Source organism: Sceloporus undulatus, chromosome 1 (genome assembly GCF_019175285.1).
Source record: "Sceloporus undulatus isolate JIND9_A2432 ecotype Alabama chromosome 1, SceUnd_v1.1, whole genome shotgun sequence".
NCBI classification, from domain to species: domain Eukaryota; kingdom Metazoa; phylum Chordata; class Lepidosauria; order Squamata; family Phrynosomatidae; genus Sceloporus; species Sceloporus undulatus.
The window spans coordinates 24,589,656-24,606,301 of NC_056522.1; the positions used below are offsets into that span (position 1 = coordinate 24,589,656).

The 16,646-nt window shown below is 41.1% G+C and overlaps 1 protein-coding gene across 1 annotated transcript in view; it reads left to right on the plus strand.

Moving 5' to 3' along the window:
- The window catches only part of LOC121925209 (neuronal PAS domain-containing protein 4B-like), a 42,940-nt gene that overhangs the window by 17,655 nt on the left and 8,639 nt on the right, over positions 1–16,646 (plus strand). Inside the window, 4 exon segments of the mRNA XM_042457104.1 lie at positions 9,035–9,180; positions 10,625–10,730; positions 15,616–15,865; positions 16,194–16,303. Of these exon segments, the coding sequence (XP_042313038.1) occupies positions 9,035–9,180; positions 10,625–10,730; positions 15,616–15,865; positions 16,194–16,303 (612 nt within the window).

Here is a 16,646-nt window from a genome sequence, read left to right on the forward strand (position 1 = left end):
TAGTTGGGTTTGTTCTATGTTATGTTGGTCTAGGATCCATTTGTGCTTTGGAGAATTTCTGCCAAATACCATTACCTTGGTTTTGGAGTAGTTTATTAACAAGTGTTCTTGATGGAAATAGAAACTGAAAGCATTCAATAGATTTTTGAGACCTAAACGAGATAGGGAAATGAGCACTAAATCATCTGCATACATCAGAATTAAGATCTTTCTGTTCTTGATAACTGGGGAGGGAGAATTAATTAGATTTTATGATTATATCATATTTGTTTACTGATATCCAGGAAAGATGTCTCTTTTTCCATTTGCCCTTTTAAACAATTAACTATTTTTTTCTGCACATTAAATGTTGGAACATTTTTTGTCCTTTGTATTTTGTGCCTTTTGTTTTAAATGTTAAATGTTTTATGCTTTTTGATAAGCTCATTTTGTCATGGCCTTTGGCTAGTACAATAAACATTAACTTGAACTATTAGGAAAGGTACAAGAGAGTAGTATACCTCACAAGCAGTTCACAAGAAGAAAGTGAACAACAATCAGTCCCACACCACCCACAGGGTTTACCAGAGAAATAAAACAGGCCTAGTCTTCTTTTTAAAATACATATGAAATAGATTTACAGTCAGCTCTTGCCATCTGCGAGCTTGCCATTTCTGGATCTGAGCATCCACAGAAGGCCCTGCCCCATTCATTTCATTGGTGGCACATGCATGCAGCTGCACCACTGCAAACAATGAGACGTGAGGTTCCACACTTTTTGTTATCCAAGGGGTGTGTGCATCCAGAACGGAACCCACTTGGACACAAAGGGCTGACTGGACTTATAGATACTAGGTTTCATAATTGCTCATGGTGAGATACTGTGTATTATGTGCTCTTCAAACACAGAGGCAAGAGAAAGAACTGTACACTGCAAAATGGATTATGAACAGATTCAGACTAACTGAAAACTGATGCAGGGAGAGAAAGGGTGTGGCTGAGAAGATGACACAAATACATGTGTTAGTCTCATATGCCTAAATTTCTAACTATGCAAAATAGCATTTATTGAGTACAGGCATGCTGAAGTTGCTGTCTCTAACAAAGTATTCCAGATAGTGGAAGTTGGGAAATGCACCCCATGTTTTCTCAGTGTAAAAACAGGAAAGATGTTGGGGGAATAGGCCTGCTGTGCCTGATGAAAAAGACTGAATTCTTCCATGTGTGATGGAAGTACAGTATGTTGTAGGAGCCAATGGTGGCAACAACAAAAAAAGCACATTAAAACAAATTTTTAAAAGACAATCAAAATAACCTAGTTAAAACACTGCAAAGTTAAAATGTAAGACATTCCAGCAGTGTGCTCAGCATGAGCTCTTGGAGAGATGGAAGAGTGCTATGTTCCAGGCCAAAGGCTTGTCCTTTAAGGCTTCCAAGTTTAAGGGAAGGGATGGCATCAGAAGGAAATCTTGGACTGAAACATAAAAGCCTTAACTCTAGTCTCAAACGCTAGTGTTGGAGGAGGCTGCCAATCCAGAGCTCTAGGAGTTATGACACCTAGTCTGCCTCAAGTCCTCAGGGATCTCATGCTTGATTTGTGAACATGACACTAAAATCCAGAGCCTGAAAAACATAGAGTGGAGTGTTTTTTTGGGTGAAGTGGGGGTTGTTTTGTTTTTTATTTCAGCTCCCTAAATCCCAGTGGCCATGCTGGCTGAAGGGCTATGGGGAGGCTGTAGTCTTTAAATGGTAATTTTTTCTAAGCTCTGCACCTACTCATTCAGAACTGTATTAAGAAGTTCCACTAATAGGCAAAGTAACAGCAGGGTGGGTGTGATGGGGGGAGCTGCTGTCAAACAAATTGGGATGGAGAAGCCGCTGGCAGTCTGTCATCTATTTCTGTATCTCCGTGTGCGTGGTGGCTAATTTTCTCTGCTCTTTTTGCACCAACCTCCTCAACAAAATTATCAACTAAGCAGAGAAGTACGGAGAGGTTTAGAAACTGCTCTAGCCAGTGATTAATAGAAAAAGAGAATTTTACAGTTGGACAGGACCTTAGAGATCACCTAGTCTGACTTTCTGTTCAGTGGAGGAATCTTGCATTTACAGCTTTGTTGAAGTGTGATCCCTCAAACAAATAATCTCCTTATTACCATTCTTGAGCAAGGTGATTGAGAGGGCAGTCGCCTTTCAGCTCCAAGCGGTCTTGGATGAAACTGATTATCTTGACCCATTTCAAACTGGCTTCAGGACGGGTTATGGAGTTGAGACTGCCATGGTCGCTTTAGTCGATGACCTCCGTCTGGCCACCGACAGGGGTAATATAACTCTGTTGGTGCTCTTGGACATCTCAGCGGCCTTCGATACCATCGACCATGGCATCCTTCTGGAACGCCTGGGAGAACTGGGTATCGGAGGCACTGCGCTCCAGTGGTTCCGGTCCTATCTCTCGGGAAGGTTCCAGATGGTGAGGCTGGGGGACAGCTGCTCTCATAGAAGAGAGCTTACATCGGGCGTCCCTCAGGGTGCTATTCTGTCCCCCATGCTATTTAACATTTACATGAAGCCGCTGAGAGAGATCATCCGGAGCCATGGGGCGCGGTGTTATCAGTACGCTGATGACACCCAGATCTATCTCTCCATGTCTCCGACTGATACAGTGACTAAGGATGGCATCTCTCCTCTTGATGCCTGCCTGGGGGCAGTAATGGGCTGGATGAGGAAAAACAAACTCAGACTGAATCCAGAGAAAACAGAGGTAATCATGATAGATGCTCCGAATCCGGACAGGGAAATTTGCCATCCTGTCCTGGATGGGGTTAAACTTCCCCTAAAGGACACAGTTCGTAGTTTGGGTGTTCTCCTGGATCCATCTCTACAGTTATCATCTCAAGTAGATGCGATGGCCAGGAGTGCTTGGTACCAGCTTTGGCTGATACACCAGCTACGTCCCTGTCTGGAGCGAAAGGACCTAGAAAATGTAGTACATGCACTGGTAACCTCTCGCTTGGACTTCTGTAACACGCTCTACATGGGGCTACCTTTGTATCAGGTTCGGAAGCTTCAGCTGATTCAAAATGCTGCAGCCAGATTGATTACGGGGATAACGAGATCAGATCATATAACACCCTTATTAAAATCTCTCCACTGGCTGCCAATTCGCTTCCGGTCCCAATACAAAGTGTTGGTTATTACCTTTAAAGCCCTAAATGGCTTGGACCCTGGTTACTTGAGGGAACGCCTCTCCCTACATAATCCACCCCGCACTCTCAGAACAACAGGTAAATTATTACTCGAATACCCTAAGGTGAAGTTGGCGACTACCCATCAAAGAGCTTATACGGCTGTAGCGCCTACGCTCTGGAATGCTCTTCCAGAAGAGATCCGCCTCAGTGGTACAGTGGAAGCCTTTAAAAAGGCATTGAAAACCTACCTCTTCCAACAAGCTTATCCTCCCGATTCCTTGTAATAAAGTATCCCCCAAACTGTTCGATTAAGTATTATATATATTTTATGTTTTTAAATATTGCTGAATTCATGTTTTTAGATAATATATTGGATTGGAATTTGTATTATTGTTTTTAACGTGCCTGTATTGGCCATTGGCCATTATTTATACACTGTACACCGCTTTGATCTACAAGGAAAAGCGGTATATAAATAAACAATTTATTATTATTTATTAAACACTTCTTAAATGCCAGCAAGGAATATTTATATTAATTTTAATTTCATGTCATCTCTATGCCACCTTTCTCCCAAAGTGGGACCCAAGGTATCTTATAAAATGATTCAACTAACACCTAGAAATAAAAACAATTAAAAATCTTCCTATTAAAACAGTATAAAATCATCAAAAGACATATGAAAGTTAAAAATAAAGCACTTTAGCCTCCCTGTAAGCAATTACACATCCAAAAGCCTACTTTTTTTAAAAAGGGTCTTTGACTGATGGAGAAAGGAGAGCAGGGAGATGATCAGCCTAGTTTCTCATGGAACAGCCACTGAGAAGTGTCTTCAACAAATAATAATAATAATAGACTTTTATTTCTATCCTGCTTTTTGTTGAGACAATAAAAGTGGCATACAAAGATTAGAATACCTCAATTTATACATAATATTTCCCCCACCTTAAAAAAGGATTAAACAATATAAGAGTAAAATTCAACAATTAAAAACCAAAACGATAACCAAATCAACCTGTGATGGTGGCAGTATTGAGAGAAAGCTTTCCCTTGTGGATCTTAAGATTCTGGTAGGTTTGTATAGTTATGACCTATTTGCTGTCCAACTTGAAATAAGAGACTAGACACATAGATGGGTTGTAAAATGGGCCACTTTATTGAATTAACCTATTTAACTGTCTTCTTGAAAACCTGTAAAATTTTAAGGGAGCAACCTGGTGCGGGAGCAGCTGTGGCAGGTGGTCTATTCCTCAGACCACCTCCTCAGCTTCCCCTGGACGAAACACCTGAGTTCCATGGAAAAACCCATGACTGGGTTGCTCCCCGACCAGCTCGCATCTGGAACGCCAACCTGAGATTTCCTCACTCAACTCACAGGACTTGATTGAGGGCTATATCCCAGGTCAGCCCTAAGGAAGGTCTCTTTCCCTCTCTCCTTGGTCACAAGACCTAAAGAGAAAGTTTAAGAGGCCTAACCTTCACCCCAAGCAGGTGCCATAGGTGTTCACCTGACAACTAATTCTCCCCCCATCAACAGCCATGGATATGGGGCAAGCATTGGCTTAGCCCTTAACCCCCACCAGGCTGGCTAAACAAGCCTGCAATCCCTTTTATAAATCTTCAAGAAAAAATTGTTTACTGCTTCACTTAAGTGAATTTCATCTGACCTGTATAATTCAGGCTGCTGCAAAACAATATCTGGATGAGATATGTAATGGCCCAATCCATTATCTAAGGCATTATGTATCTTGTTCTAAGCTGTATAGGGCTTTATAGGTCATAAGTAGCACTGAACTGAAATGAATTGGTAGCCAGTGAAACTGTTCTAACAAGGGAGTCATATGCTCCCTGGAACTGGTCCCAGTCAGCATTCTGGATGGAGCATTTTGGACCCACTGAAGTTTCTGAACAGTTTCCAAATGCAACCCCACAAAGAGTGTGTTACGGTAGTCCAAATGGGATGTAGTCGAGGCATGTGTTACCATAGCCAGGTCTGGCCTACATACTAATCTCCCAGAACAATCTGTTCTACTGTCAAATCACACTTACCATTTAGACAAGTCTTACTATATTTACCCAGAATCTGTTTCCACAAAATTTTCATCTATTCATTCTAGTCCTGCTTTCTGGAGCAAAAGAGAACAATTCTGTTCCATTTTCTACATGTCAATGTTTCAAATATTTGAAGAAAACAATCATGCATCCTTTGTATCTTTTCTTCTACAAGCCAGACATACCCAGATCTTTCAGCTGTTCCCCATGGAACATGGCAACACTTTTCTATCCTCCTCTGGATATGCTCTGTTTTGACAATGCTGCCCTTCAATGTTTTTGCTCACAACTGAACATGCTACTTCAAATATGGCTGGTCCATCACAGAACAGAGTGAATGTATCTCTGGCCACCTGCATGCTATGCTTCTGTCCTTGCAGGCTAAGAATGCATTCACTTTTCAAGCAGCTGAATCACACTGTTGGCTTGTGTTCAGCTTGTGATCATCTAGATCCTTTTCACATATACTTCGGCCAAGTCTCGTCTCTTCTATCTTATGCCTGCACTTTTTTTCTTGTATCTAAATGCAGTACAGTACTTTACATTTATTTCTGATGGATTTCATTTTGTTGTTTTCAGCCCAGTGCACTAGCCTGTCATTTTCAATCTTGATTCTGTCTTTTATTGTGTCAGCTATCTCCCACATCCCTAGCTTTGTGTCATCTGCAAATGTGATAAGCATTTGATTTCTTTTTCTCTGCATGCTTGGCCATGATTCCTTCCAACTTTCTGTGCTGTCCTAGGTAGGAAGCTTCCAGAATTTCAACAGCCAGAGCCAGACTGTTCTCATGTGGTGAGCATAATGTATTAGTTGGCTTTGTGGCTTGCCAAAAAATAACAATATAACAACAATAAAAGTTTGAAAATCAACTCATTCGAGATACGGTGCTGGGTGAAAGTTCTGCAGAAACCATGGACTGCCAAAAGGACAAATAAATCGGTCTTAGAGCAAATCAGACCTGAGCTCTCCCTCGAAACCAAAATGACTAAACTGAGATTGTCATACAACGAGAAGACATAACTCATTAGAAAATATAATACATTGGGACCTCTCAGAGCAAGATCTTGGTGGGGTCAGGTATGCTGGGCTTTGGTTCTAGGACCCCCTGTGGATACCAAATCCATGGATGCTCAAGTCCCATGATATACAATGGTGTAGTAAAAGGGAACTCCTTAAATAAAATGGCAAAATCAAGGTTTGCTTTTTGGAATATTTTTGGTGTGTGTGTGTGTGTGTGGATATTTTAAAGCCATAGATGGTCAAATCCTTGGATGCAGAATCCGTGGAAATGGAAGGCTGACTGTAATGCCTGGCAAGATGGAAGGCAATAGGAAAAGAAGACAGCATTACAGATGGAAGGACTCAATTGAGAAAACTAGGGCCCTAAGTTTGCAAGATCTGAGCAGGGCTGTTGGTGACAGGGTGATTTGAAAGTCTCTCATTCATAGAGTTGTCATAAGTTGACGTCAACTTGATGGCAGTTAACAGCAACAACAAAGATCTGATTACATTTATATCCTATACTTCTTCCTTTGAATTTAAAGAAGCATATATAGGCTTCTTTGCTAGTTCCTTATCCAGATGCTGTCAAGACACACACTTGTTGAGCTTCAGCAAGTATCCACCATCTTGTGTCTTCAGGTGAGGTGGTGTAAGAGGCTGCACCACTCAAGGCAGGAGGGTCACTCCACTGCCACTTGTTCACAGAATCATAGAATCAAAGAGTTGGAAGAGACCACAAGGGCCATCCAGTCCAACCCCCCTGCCATGCAGGAAATCTAAATCAAAGCATTCCTGATAGATAGCCATCCAGCCTCTGTTTAAAGACCTCCAAGGAGGGAGACTCCATCACTCTCCGAGGGAGTTTGTTCCACTGTCGAACAGCCCTTACTGTCAGGAAGTTCCTCCTAATGTTGAGGTGGAATCTCTTTTCCTGTAGCTTGCATCCATTGCTCTGGGTCCTAGTCTTTGGAGCAGCAGAAAACAAGCTAGTTCCTTCCTCAATGCAACACCCCTTCAAGTATTTAAACAGAGCTATCATATCACCTATTAACCTTATCTTTTCCAGGCTAAACACCCCCAGCTCCCTAAGTCGTTCTTATTCCTCCCTCCTTGTTCTTATTCCTCCCTCTTATTTTGCTACTGCAGCAGTGACCCCCCCATCATGACCCTATCAACTTCTTGCTCTGCGAGGTCCTCAGAATGAAGCATTGTGGATGACACACACAAGCAGACTGTCGGTGCTGCCATGTGATAGTTGCAGAAGGGATTTCCATGGTCACCTCAACCTCAATGCCTCACTCTGCGGAAGGACCCCTCTGCAGTTTGCCATTCCATCTGCAGAGCTCAACTAGGTGCTTTCTTGCTGCAGCTACTCAGCGTAGGAAAGCATCCAGCAGATGCCTCAGAAGGAGACAGTCATCTGGCAGGCACTGTTATGGCAGATGGCAACAACTGCCTCAGCTGGTCAGGAGCTAGTTGTGGGAGCAATGTGTGGCTGTTTGGGCAGGAGATGGAGGGATATGCAACCCTCCATTCCTGACTGTCTGGAAGCCAGGGTCTTGTTTCATAGGATGATTGGTCTTGGCATTCAGACCATTGAGACTGTATCTTTATATAGTGCTTTGGAGTGTTCAAAGCACTTCATGTGCTTTTTTCAAACCAATAACCACTATTTCAAAGAGACTTCCTTGTGGGCTTTTCATAATCCCATCTGTTTGTTTGAATCTAGTCACTGGAGTGTTTCACATATACCTCCACATCCTCAGATTGCCTATTTTCACTTGTATTTATAGCCCTGCTGCAAGGGCACCTAGCACTTTTGGATGGGTGGCTGAGTTTTAATCAGGAAAATAAAACCTCCTCCAAACACTATGCCCCAAATCTGACCACCCCCGCCCTTGTCTGGATTTTTTTTTAATTGCAGGAAATTCTGATAATGGATCTTCCTTACTATGTATAATTGCACCCTTACTTCAGTTGATAGGAGGCTTAGAAAACACAGTACCGAGCAACCACACTGCATGCAACAGCTGGCTTTTATCTATTGCCATGCATTATCCATCATGGTCTCACCTTCCCAAAGGTGTCTTTTACCTGACAACATTTTCCCATCTCCCCTTTTACTTTTTAAATTTTCCTTATGAGGATCAGCGTGTGCTTTTGGCTGCATTTTAATTTTTTCCCCCCCCCCCCCCCGCATTGCCATTAGATCACATGGTAAAGTAGAAGAAGTAATGACCTTGATATTGTTCTTCCATAATTATGTTCCAACGCGGGCATGTTCTGTTCTGCACAATGTATTGCCTGAAAAATTTTGTTCTCTACCGCTCTCTGATGCAATAGAAGGAGCTCCCTTGGCAGAAAACTCACTACATCTGATCCCACAGGAAAAGGAATCTAGTGTTATTGGTTTGATTTGCAAAATTGGCTAAGGAAAAATGACTATTAAAGACTAGTAGTCTATTTTGTTTCTAGCGCTCAGGGTGGAACAAGTGTGCTATATAAAAGTGACTTCCTTTTCCTGAGGATAACAATTTAATTTACACAAAGAAGTCAGTGTAATATATAAGGGAGAATTTAGGATGGGTGGAAATAGCTGATCTGAACCATCAGCAACTGTTCAATATTGCCAGGTCAAAAAGTTGGCCCTGCTTTATGCTTGTTTTGGTCTGTCTGTCTGCAGTGGTCTACAGTGGTATAGAACTGACAACTGATATATGCCAGCAAGTCATTTTGCTTTTATGCATGCACACAAAGCTATAAACGGCACCAATGTACTGCTCTCTTGTTTTTTCAGACTCACTTGATACTACAGGACCAGTCCCTGCTCTTGCCAATGCTGTCACACTGCTACATCCAGAACTGCTGCTTTCCCTCCCAGGGTTCATCTTAGCTCTCACTGGAAATGGCAAACTGTCCTACGTCTCTGAGAATGTGTCCCACTTTCTCGGTTTTTCTGTGGTAAGGATGTTTCTCTTTTGTAAGCCAAGGATATGCTAAACGTGTGGCGGATGACTTTGCCTAGTTATCTGCATGCTCTTAGAGATTCAATCTGACAGAAACATTGGGAAACTCAATTCTACTGTAAGACCAATGATCCATCTATAGTTGTAGTGTCTACTGACTAGCAACATCTCTCTCAATGCTCCAGAGAGTGTTTTTCCCTACATATTGCTTTACTCAGAAATTGGAGTCTGCTGGAAAGGCTCTCTTCTGTATCTCACAAGTGTGGACAATATACATGGAATAAAGCCTTCTCTGCTATGGTATTCTAGTTGGTTGAATACCCTCCCCTTAGATATCTGACTGACATAATACTGTACTACTAGTGCCAAGTAAAAACATGGTGTCAGAACTGTGTTAGGTATCTAAAGGGAGGTAGTCAGTAAACTAGAATCCCATAGCATTCTTTGTGGCCTAATTGGATCCATCCAAATCTACACGTGTGCATGGTTTTGTCTTAGGCTGCATCTACACTGCCAAATTAATGCAATTTGACATCGCTTTAACTGCATTAGCTCAATGCTATGGAATTATGGGATTACAAAACTACATTTTGTGAGATATTTAACCTTCTCTGTCAGAGAGCTCTGGTGCCAGAGTAAACTACAAATCCCAAGATTCCTTAGGATGGAGTCATGACAATTAAAGCAGTATCAAACTGTACTAATTTTGCAGTGTAGCAGCAGCCTTAAACTATTTGAAATGGTTTTAACCTGTCATGGTTTAACTTGTCAAACTGTATAATATGCATTCAATATATTTAGATTATGTTTACTGTTTTAAATTGTTTTAATTTGGTTAAATTTGTTTTATTGAACTCTGCCCTGACATCTTTAAATATAGGCTAGGATGTAAATATTTTAATAAATTACAAAAATTAAAAAATTGGGGTCCTTCTCAACCCTGTTACTCAAAATCCTCTTAACTGGAGATGCAAGCAATTGAGAGTAGGATATTTTGCATACCATACACGTTTTACTAGTCAACATTGCCTTCTACCACTAAAATATTTGCAATAGAAAACCTCCAAAGATTGTTAACATTAATGGCTGTTGTGCCCTATTTGCAAATCAAAGAGGGCAATCAGCTTATAGCCCCTAAAGCATAAGTAGCCAACTGTGGCCCCTCCAGATCTCCCATTAGTCCCAGCCAACATACCAGTGGTGAGAAATAATGGGAGCTGCAGTCCAAAATCATCTGGAGGACTACAAATGAGTCTCACCTTGCCCTAAAACTTTTTGTAAAGGATACTGTGGTTTACTTTTATACGTTTCCAGCTTTCATAGTTACATTTGCAAGATGGAATAGGCACATATTTCTAAGATATCCTCATTGCTAAATAAACCACCTGTTATAAATAATAGACAATAAGTAAGCAATTTCTTCAATTTTTTTATTCTAGGTAGAACTCCTAGCTCATGGAGACTCCATCTTTGACCTCCTGAGCAGCTCAGCAAGCAAGGTCATGCAAGAGAAGCTCTGCTTTGCTCAGGAGCATCCAGGCACTGGTAAGGAGAGGCAGGGGCTGGATAAAGGTCTGTAAAACTATAAGGTCTCAGCTAGAAGACATGTGTACCAAAGGAATAAATTATATCAGCAATAAATAAAGCCTCCATCATTTATTCTCGCTTTCTTTCTGAAAATTATTTATTTCCTAATATCAATTGATTTCCAGGCAGTTTATAGTCTCATATGAGTACAATAAAAAAAGAACAACATCCATTAAAACAACAATTAAAATTACCCAACATATGTAAAATGCTTGGTTGAACAAAACAACAACACCACAAAGTCTTTAACTTGGCATCTTAAGGACAGTACCAGTAGTTGAGCTTGGAAGGGGTGGGAAAAAAGAAGTTCTACATGGAGGGGGCATGTTTAAAAATGCTCACCCTCAGATCACTATTTGGCTCACTTCACATAATAGGGGCATCATATACATTGGTAGATTCCCTCAATACTGCTGGTGGCAAGAACGCTGGAACTGTTCTAAGGTTTGTGGAGAGTCAATAATGGCAAGCAGGCATTCTTAATTTTGACTACTTACAGGCATGGTTTTTTTTTTTTACAAAACAAAGAAAACACAATTAACTGTTGTCAAGTTGCTTTCAACTTATGGTTGCCCTATGAACGAGAGACCTCCAAATCATCCTATCATCAACATCCCTGTTCATGCCTTGCAGACTCGGGGCCATGGCTTCCTTGATTGAGTCTATCCATCTGGAATGGAGTCTTTTTTCCTGCTGCCTCCTACCTTACCAAATTTTGGCGCGTTACAGACCGCCCAAAACGGGCGATCTGCCGGCACCGTCATTTGCTGTGCCGAGGAGCCCCAGTGGCCAAACTGCGTGGCTCCTTGGCGCAGCAAAAAGAAGCCCCAAAATGGCACTTCTTCTTTCGGCATGCTAATGACGCCGCAAGGCGCCAATGGTGCACTTGCGATGTCATTAGCGCCATGCGACATGCGGATGCTATGCATCTGTGACATCAAGATGGTGACGCCTGTGTAGAACGGGCGCCGCCATTTTGTACGTCCCCAGGACGTACTAAGGTTAGGGGCGTCCGGAATGGACGCCCTTTCCTAACCCTAGTACGTCCTGGGGACGTACTTTACGCCCATCTGTAACGGGCCATTATTGTCTTTCACAACCATACATAGAAATGGGAAATATGATGCATGGACAATCTTAACTTTAGTATTCAGTGATATATCTGTACACTTCAAGACTTTGTCTATTTCTTAGGGTTTATTTGGGGGGGGGGGTTTAGCAGTCCACGGTATCTGCAGAATTCTTCTCCAACACTACATTTCAATTTATTTTCTTCCTGTCAGCTTTCTTCACTGTCCAGCTTTCACAGTCATACATAGAAATTGGAAATATAATGGCGTAGACAACCCTAACTTTAGTATTCACTAATATATCTTGGCACTTTGGGATTTTGTCAAGTTCCTTCATAGCTGTCCTTCCAAGCCCTAGTCTTCTTCTGATTTCTTGGCTGCAGCTTCCATATTGATTAATGACGGAGCCAAGGTATGGAAAATCTTGAGCTATTCAATGTTTTCATTGTCTGCTTTAAAGTTATGTAAATTGTCTGTGGTCATTTTTTTCTTTTTATCTTCAACTGTAAATCTCTCTTTGCACTGCCTTCCTTGACTTTCTTCAGTAATCATTCCAACCTTTTGCTGTTTTCCGCTAACAGTATTGTGTCATCTGCATGTCTTAAATTGTTAATGTTCCTTCAGTTTTCACACTGCCTTACTTACATGATATGTTCAGTATACAAGTGAAACAGATAGGGTGATAAAATGCAGCCTCGCCTGACCCCACTTACCAACTGGAAACAGTTCTGTTTTCTCCATATTCAGTACTGATGGTAGCTTCTTGCCCTGCATACAGGTCAGAACAATCAAATATTGTATCTAGAGCAAACCAATTTTTTTCATGATATAAGCAATCAAAGGCTTATAAACTATAAAACACAGGATGATTTTCTTTTGAAATCAAAATTCTTTGGTGTGCTCCATTACCCAATGTATGTTTACAATATGATCCCTAGTGCCTCTTCCTTTCCAGAACCCATTTTAAACATCGGTCATTTCTCACTCCATTTTGAGCATCACTATGCTTGCATAGGAGATTTAATGCAATGGTCTTATGCTTACGGCAATCCCCAGTTTCCACTTTCTTGGGGACTGGAATGTATGTTGAGCATTCTCAATCTGTGGGCCATTGTTTTGTTTTCCATATGTGTTGACAATTTTAGTTAAAATTAGAGTAGATTCTGTCTCTGTAGTTTGAAGCAGCTCTATTGGTGTGCCATCTGTTCCTGGTGATTTATTTTCCTAAGTGCTCTGAGTACAGCTTCCACCTTACTATCTAAAATTGTAAGTTCATCTTCAAATAGTTGTTTGAAGATGAACCCTTCAAAGGGTCTGTCATCCTTTCATCTCTTATATATAGTTCTTCAGTGAATTGTTTCCATCATCTTTTTATTTCTACTTAGTCATGTAATGTTTTCCCTTGCTGGTCCCACTCTTGGTTTAAATTTCCCTTCAATTTCTCAGATCTTGTGGAAGAAGTTTCTTGTTCTTTGTTTTTTGTTCTCTGAATTTATTATTATAGTAGTTCTCCTTGTCCTTGTGCACAAATCACTGAAGAGTTGCATTCATGTTTCTAACTGTTACTGTCACATTTTACTTTTCCTTCCTGTATGTTATTAACTGCTTGAAGACATTCATCTGTCATTCAATGAGGCTTCTTTTTCCTTTTGGCTGCAGATAGTGTATTCTTACATTCCTCAGTGACAATGTCCTTGGCTTCAGCCCAAAGTTCTTCTGGCTCCTGGTAAATTAGGCTTAATAGTGCAAATCTATTTTTGCATTATCTTTAAATTCTATGGGTATGTGCTTCAGGTTGTATTTTGGCATAATGGTAAGTTTAGTGTTCTTCTTTAGCTTTACTTTAATTTTTGGTATTACCAGTTCCTGGTCTTTACCACAATCTGCACCTGGTCTTGTGTTTGCAGAGAGAATGGAGTTTCTCCACCTTCTGTTTCCAGTTATGTAGCCTACACTGCTCCCTCGGGTTACGAAATTAATTCGTTCCACGGCCGCTTTCGTAACCCGAAAAGCCTTCGTAAGCCGAATTGCCATAGGCGCTAATGGGGAAAAGCCGCGTTTCGTGCGAAAAAGCGCCGAAAAGCACCAAAAAATTTTTTCGTAACCCGAAATAAATTCGTAACCCGGAACAATTATTTCCAATGGGATTTTTTCGTATCCTGGAAATTTCGTAACCTGGGTATTTCGTATCCCGAGGTACCACTGTATTTGATTTCTACATTGTCCATCAGATGATGTCTATGTATACAGTGTTTGCAATAAACGAACTGTTGGCCTAGCCAAATTCAATCAGTTGCTCAGAGTTTGCTTGACCCTCCTCTGCCTCTTTGTTTTGGGGTCCATGTCTGGTGGCCCATGATCCAAAAGGGAGAAAGTGGAAGGGTGAGGAGCTTCCCCCCTTCTCAGACTACAGGTGTATCCTTAGGTTGAGAGTAAGAAGATAAATAAGGGACAGGGCTTCTGTCCCTTTCATGCAGGGTTGGCAAAGTGTTGCCTGCAGTTTGCATAAAGTTCCCAGGGCTGCATGCACCCCAGGTCTATTTTTGTGACTCCCAGAATCCCCTAGGAGTCACTTTCTGTTTGTAAAAACAATACCCTCCTGTTTTCCTTTGCTCCAGAATGCCCCACTCTAGGGGATGTGGAGGGCCTTTCTACTGCGTTGGAGCCTCCTGAGCACCCACCGGAGTCAAAATAAATTTCTGCAAGATTCAAACTCAAGATTATGCATGTTGCCCATATTTTTTTTTTCCATACACAAACAGCCATGGAAATGTCAGTCTTGAACAGAAGACCATGGACATCCATCTCCTTTATCTCTACTAAAAATTTAACACCCCTAGCGCTGCTCTTTGCTGAATGGGGGGAGCAGATCCACAAACCACTGGATATCACATATCCTTTTGTAATGATATTGTAAATAATGTGTAGCATTTTCTCTCTTATAAGTGCAGCCAAAATTCTGGCTTGGAAAGTGTTAATCCTCTCTGCTTCAAGCATTCTACCCCTTCTTTCTAAAATAAAAAAGTAATACTAACTGAATGGCGAAGGCTAAAGTCACAAAAGATTTAAACAGCCATACCATACTATTCAATCTGTCTAAATCTAGGTCAACATTTTGAACATAACATGTTTCCTGCAAAATTTTAAAATGGAAGTTGAGGGCTTTTGATGGCAACTAGAGTAACAAAAGGGAATGGGAATAAAATCCATAGAAAGGAGAGCAGAATTGCTAACCAACTAACAAATCTTATAATGGCTTAGTCTTGGGCCTTTAAAACAACTTGATGTGCCAAAATCAGCCAGTGAAGCTTTTCACAGCATGGAGTTCAGTAAGAATGAGCTGACGCTTGCTTACTGCTGATAAAACCTCTATTTTAAAAAGGCTAGAGGGGGAGTTCAAAACAGGGCCATGCTAAGTGGGGGAAATGTACGGCTGATACACGTGTGGAAATTTGCAGATTGGTGTGGTGGAAGAATTATGCCAAAATTCAAACACTGCAAAATATGCACAAGATAAGGAATGTATATCTGCATGTGGGGAGGGGGGATAATGCTTTTCTAATGGCCTTTTAAAAGATGCCCAAAGAATATGAATTTAGAGACTGAATGATGGTCTGCAAAGGCCCTCACAATATTATTGGATGTCAATTCCTAACAAGTCTTGTAAGAGGGAAAGTCATGAGGAGTTGCAAAATTAATGTGTAAGCTCAGCCTCTACCACATACTTCATTCTGATGCTAAGCTTCAACCATTCTTTTTAAAAATTATTGCAGCAACTGAATTCATCACTGAAATGTGCACTTCAAGAGCTTTCCGGATAAAGTATGGAAAGAACCGCTCCATGGTCATGCGAGGCAGATTCTTCATATCTGACACACAGTTAATTATCTCCTCTCCTGCTTTGACTTTTGTTGCCTTCTGCACTCCTGTTGCACATGCGTTAGAAGATGAGGACGATACTTCCCAGAACTCATTCCAGAGCAAGCACACACTGGATATGAAGATTGCAGAGCTTACTAAAAAGTAAGAACAAAGCATCTATTTGCACAGGTCCATTCTTGCCAAAAATGAAGATCTGGCCTGCTCTTGTCTTTTAAGTGTTTAGTAGGTGAATCTTTTTCATGGCATAGAGACCAGTATTACAACCTACTTATGTATGAACTTAGATTAGATTCCTACCAAAGGCATAAGAGCAGAGAACAGAATAAAAATAATAATTTGGCAGTTGTAAGTAACGTCTCACTGAAAATGGCAGCTGATGCTCAACTTTTGTCTTTTTTCATTACATGATGCAGACACCTTAAGGGTATTATTGATTAAATTCTTCAATATTTTCCCCCTTTCTCCACAGTGTTGTTTATCATCTTGGCTATCAGAAAGAAGAGTTGATTGGCCAGTCTTGGTACAGTCTTCTACATCCTGAAGATATTGGAAGAGCTGCAGAGATGCACAGGGCCCTGAGTGAGTGTTGTGCTTGGGACAGATCAGTCACTGAGGATATACTTCATCAAAATCCAATAGCCAAGGGATGCTTGTGCAATTATACTGCAGTAGAAATGGCCTCATTGATAGATCTAGAACCATGGTTCCCAACCTTGTGTCCCAAATGTTGCTGAATCACAACTTCCATTATCCTTCACCACTGGCCATGCTGGCTGGGGTTGACAGGGTTGTACTTTGACATTTGGAGATCCAAGATCAGAAAGAGTTCGTGCCCATTTCTCAGTTCAAATACTTTCTCCCAGAAACAATGGTTGATACTTCAACAGCATCACCTCTTACTTGTTGAGCAGGGATACAAAAT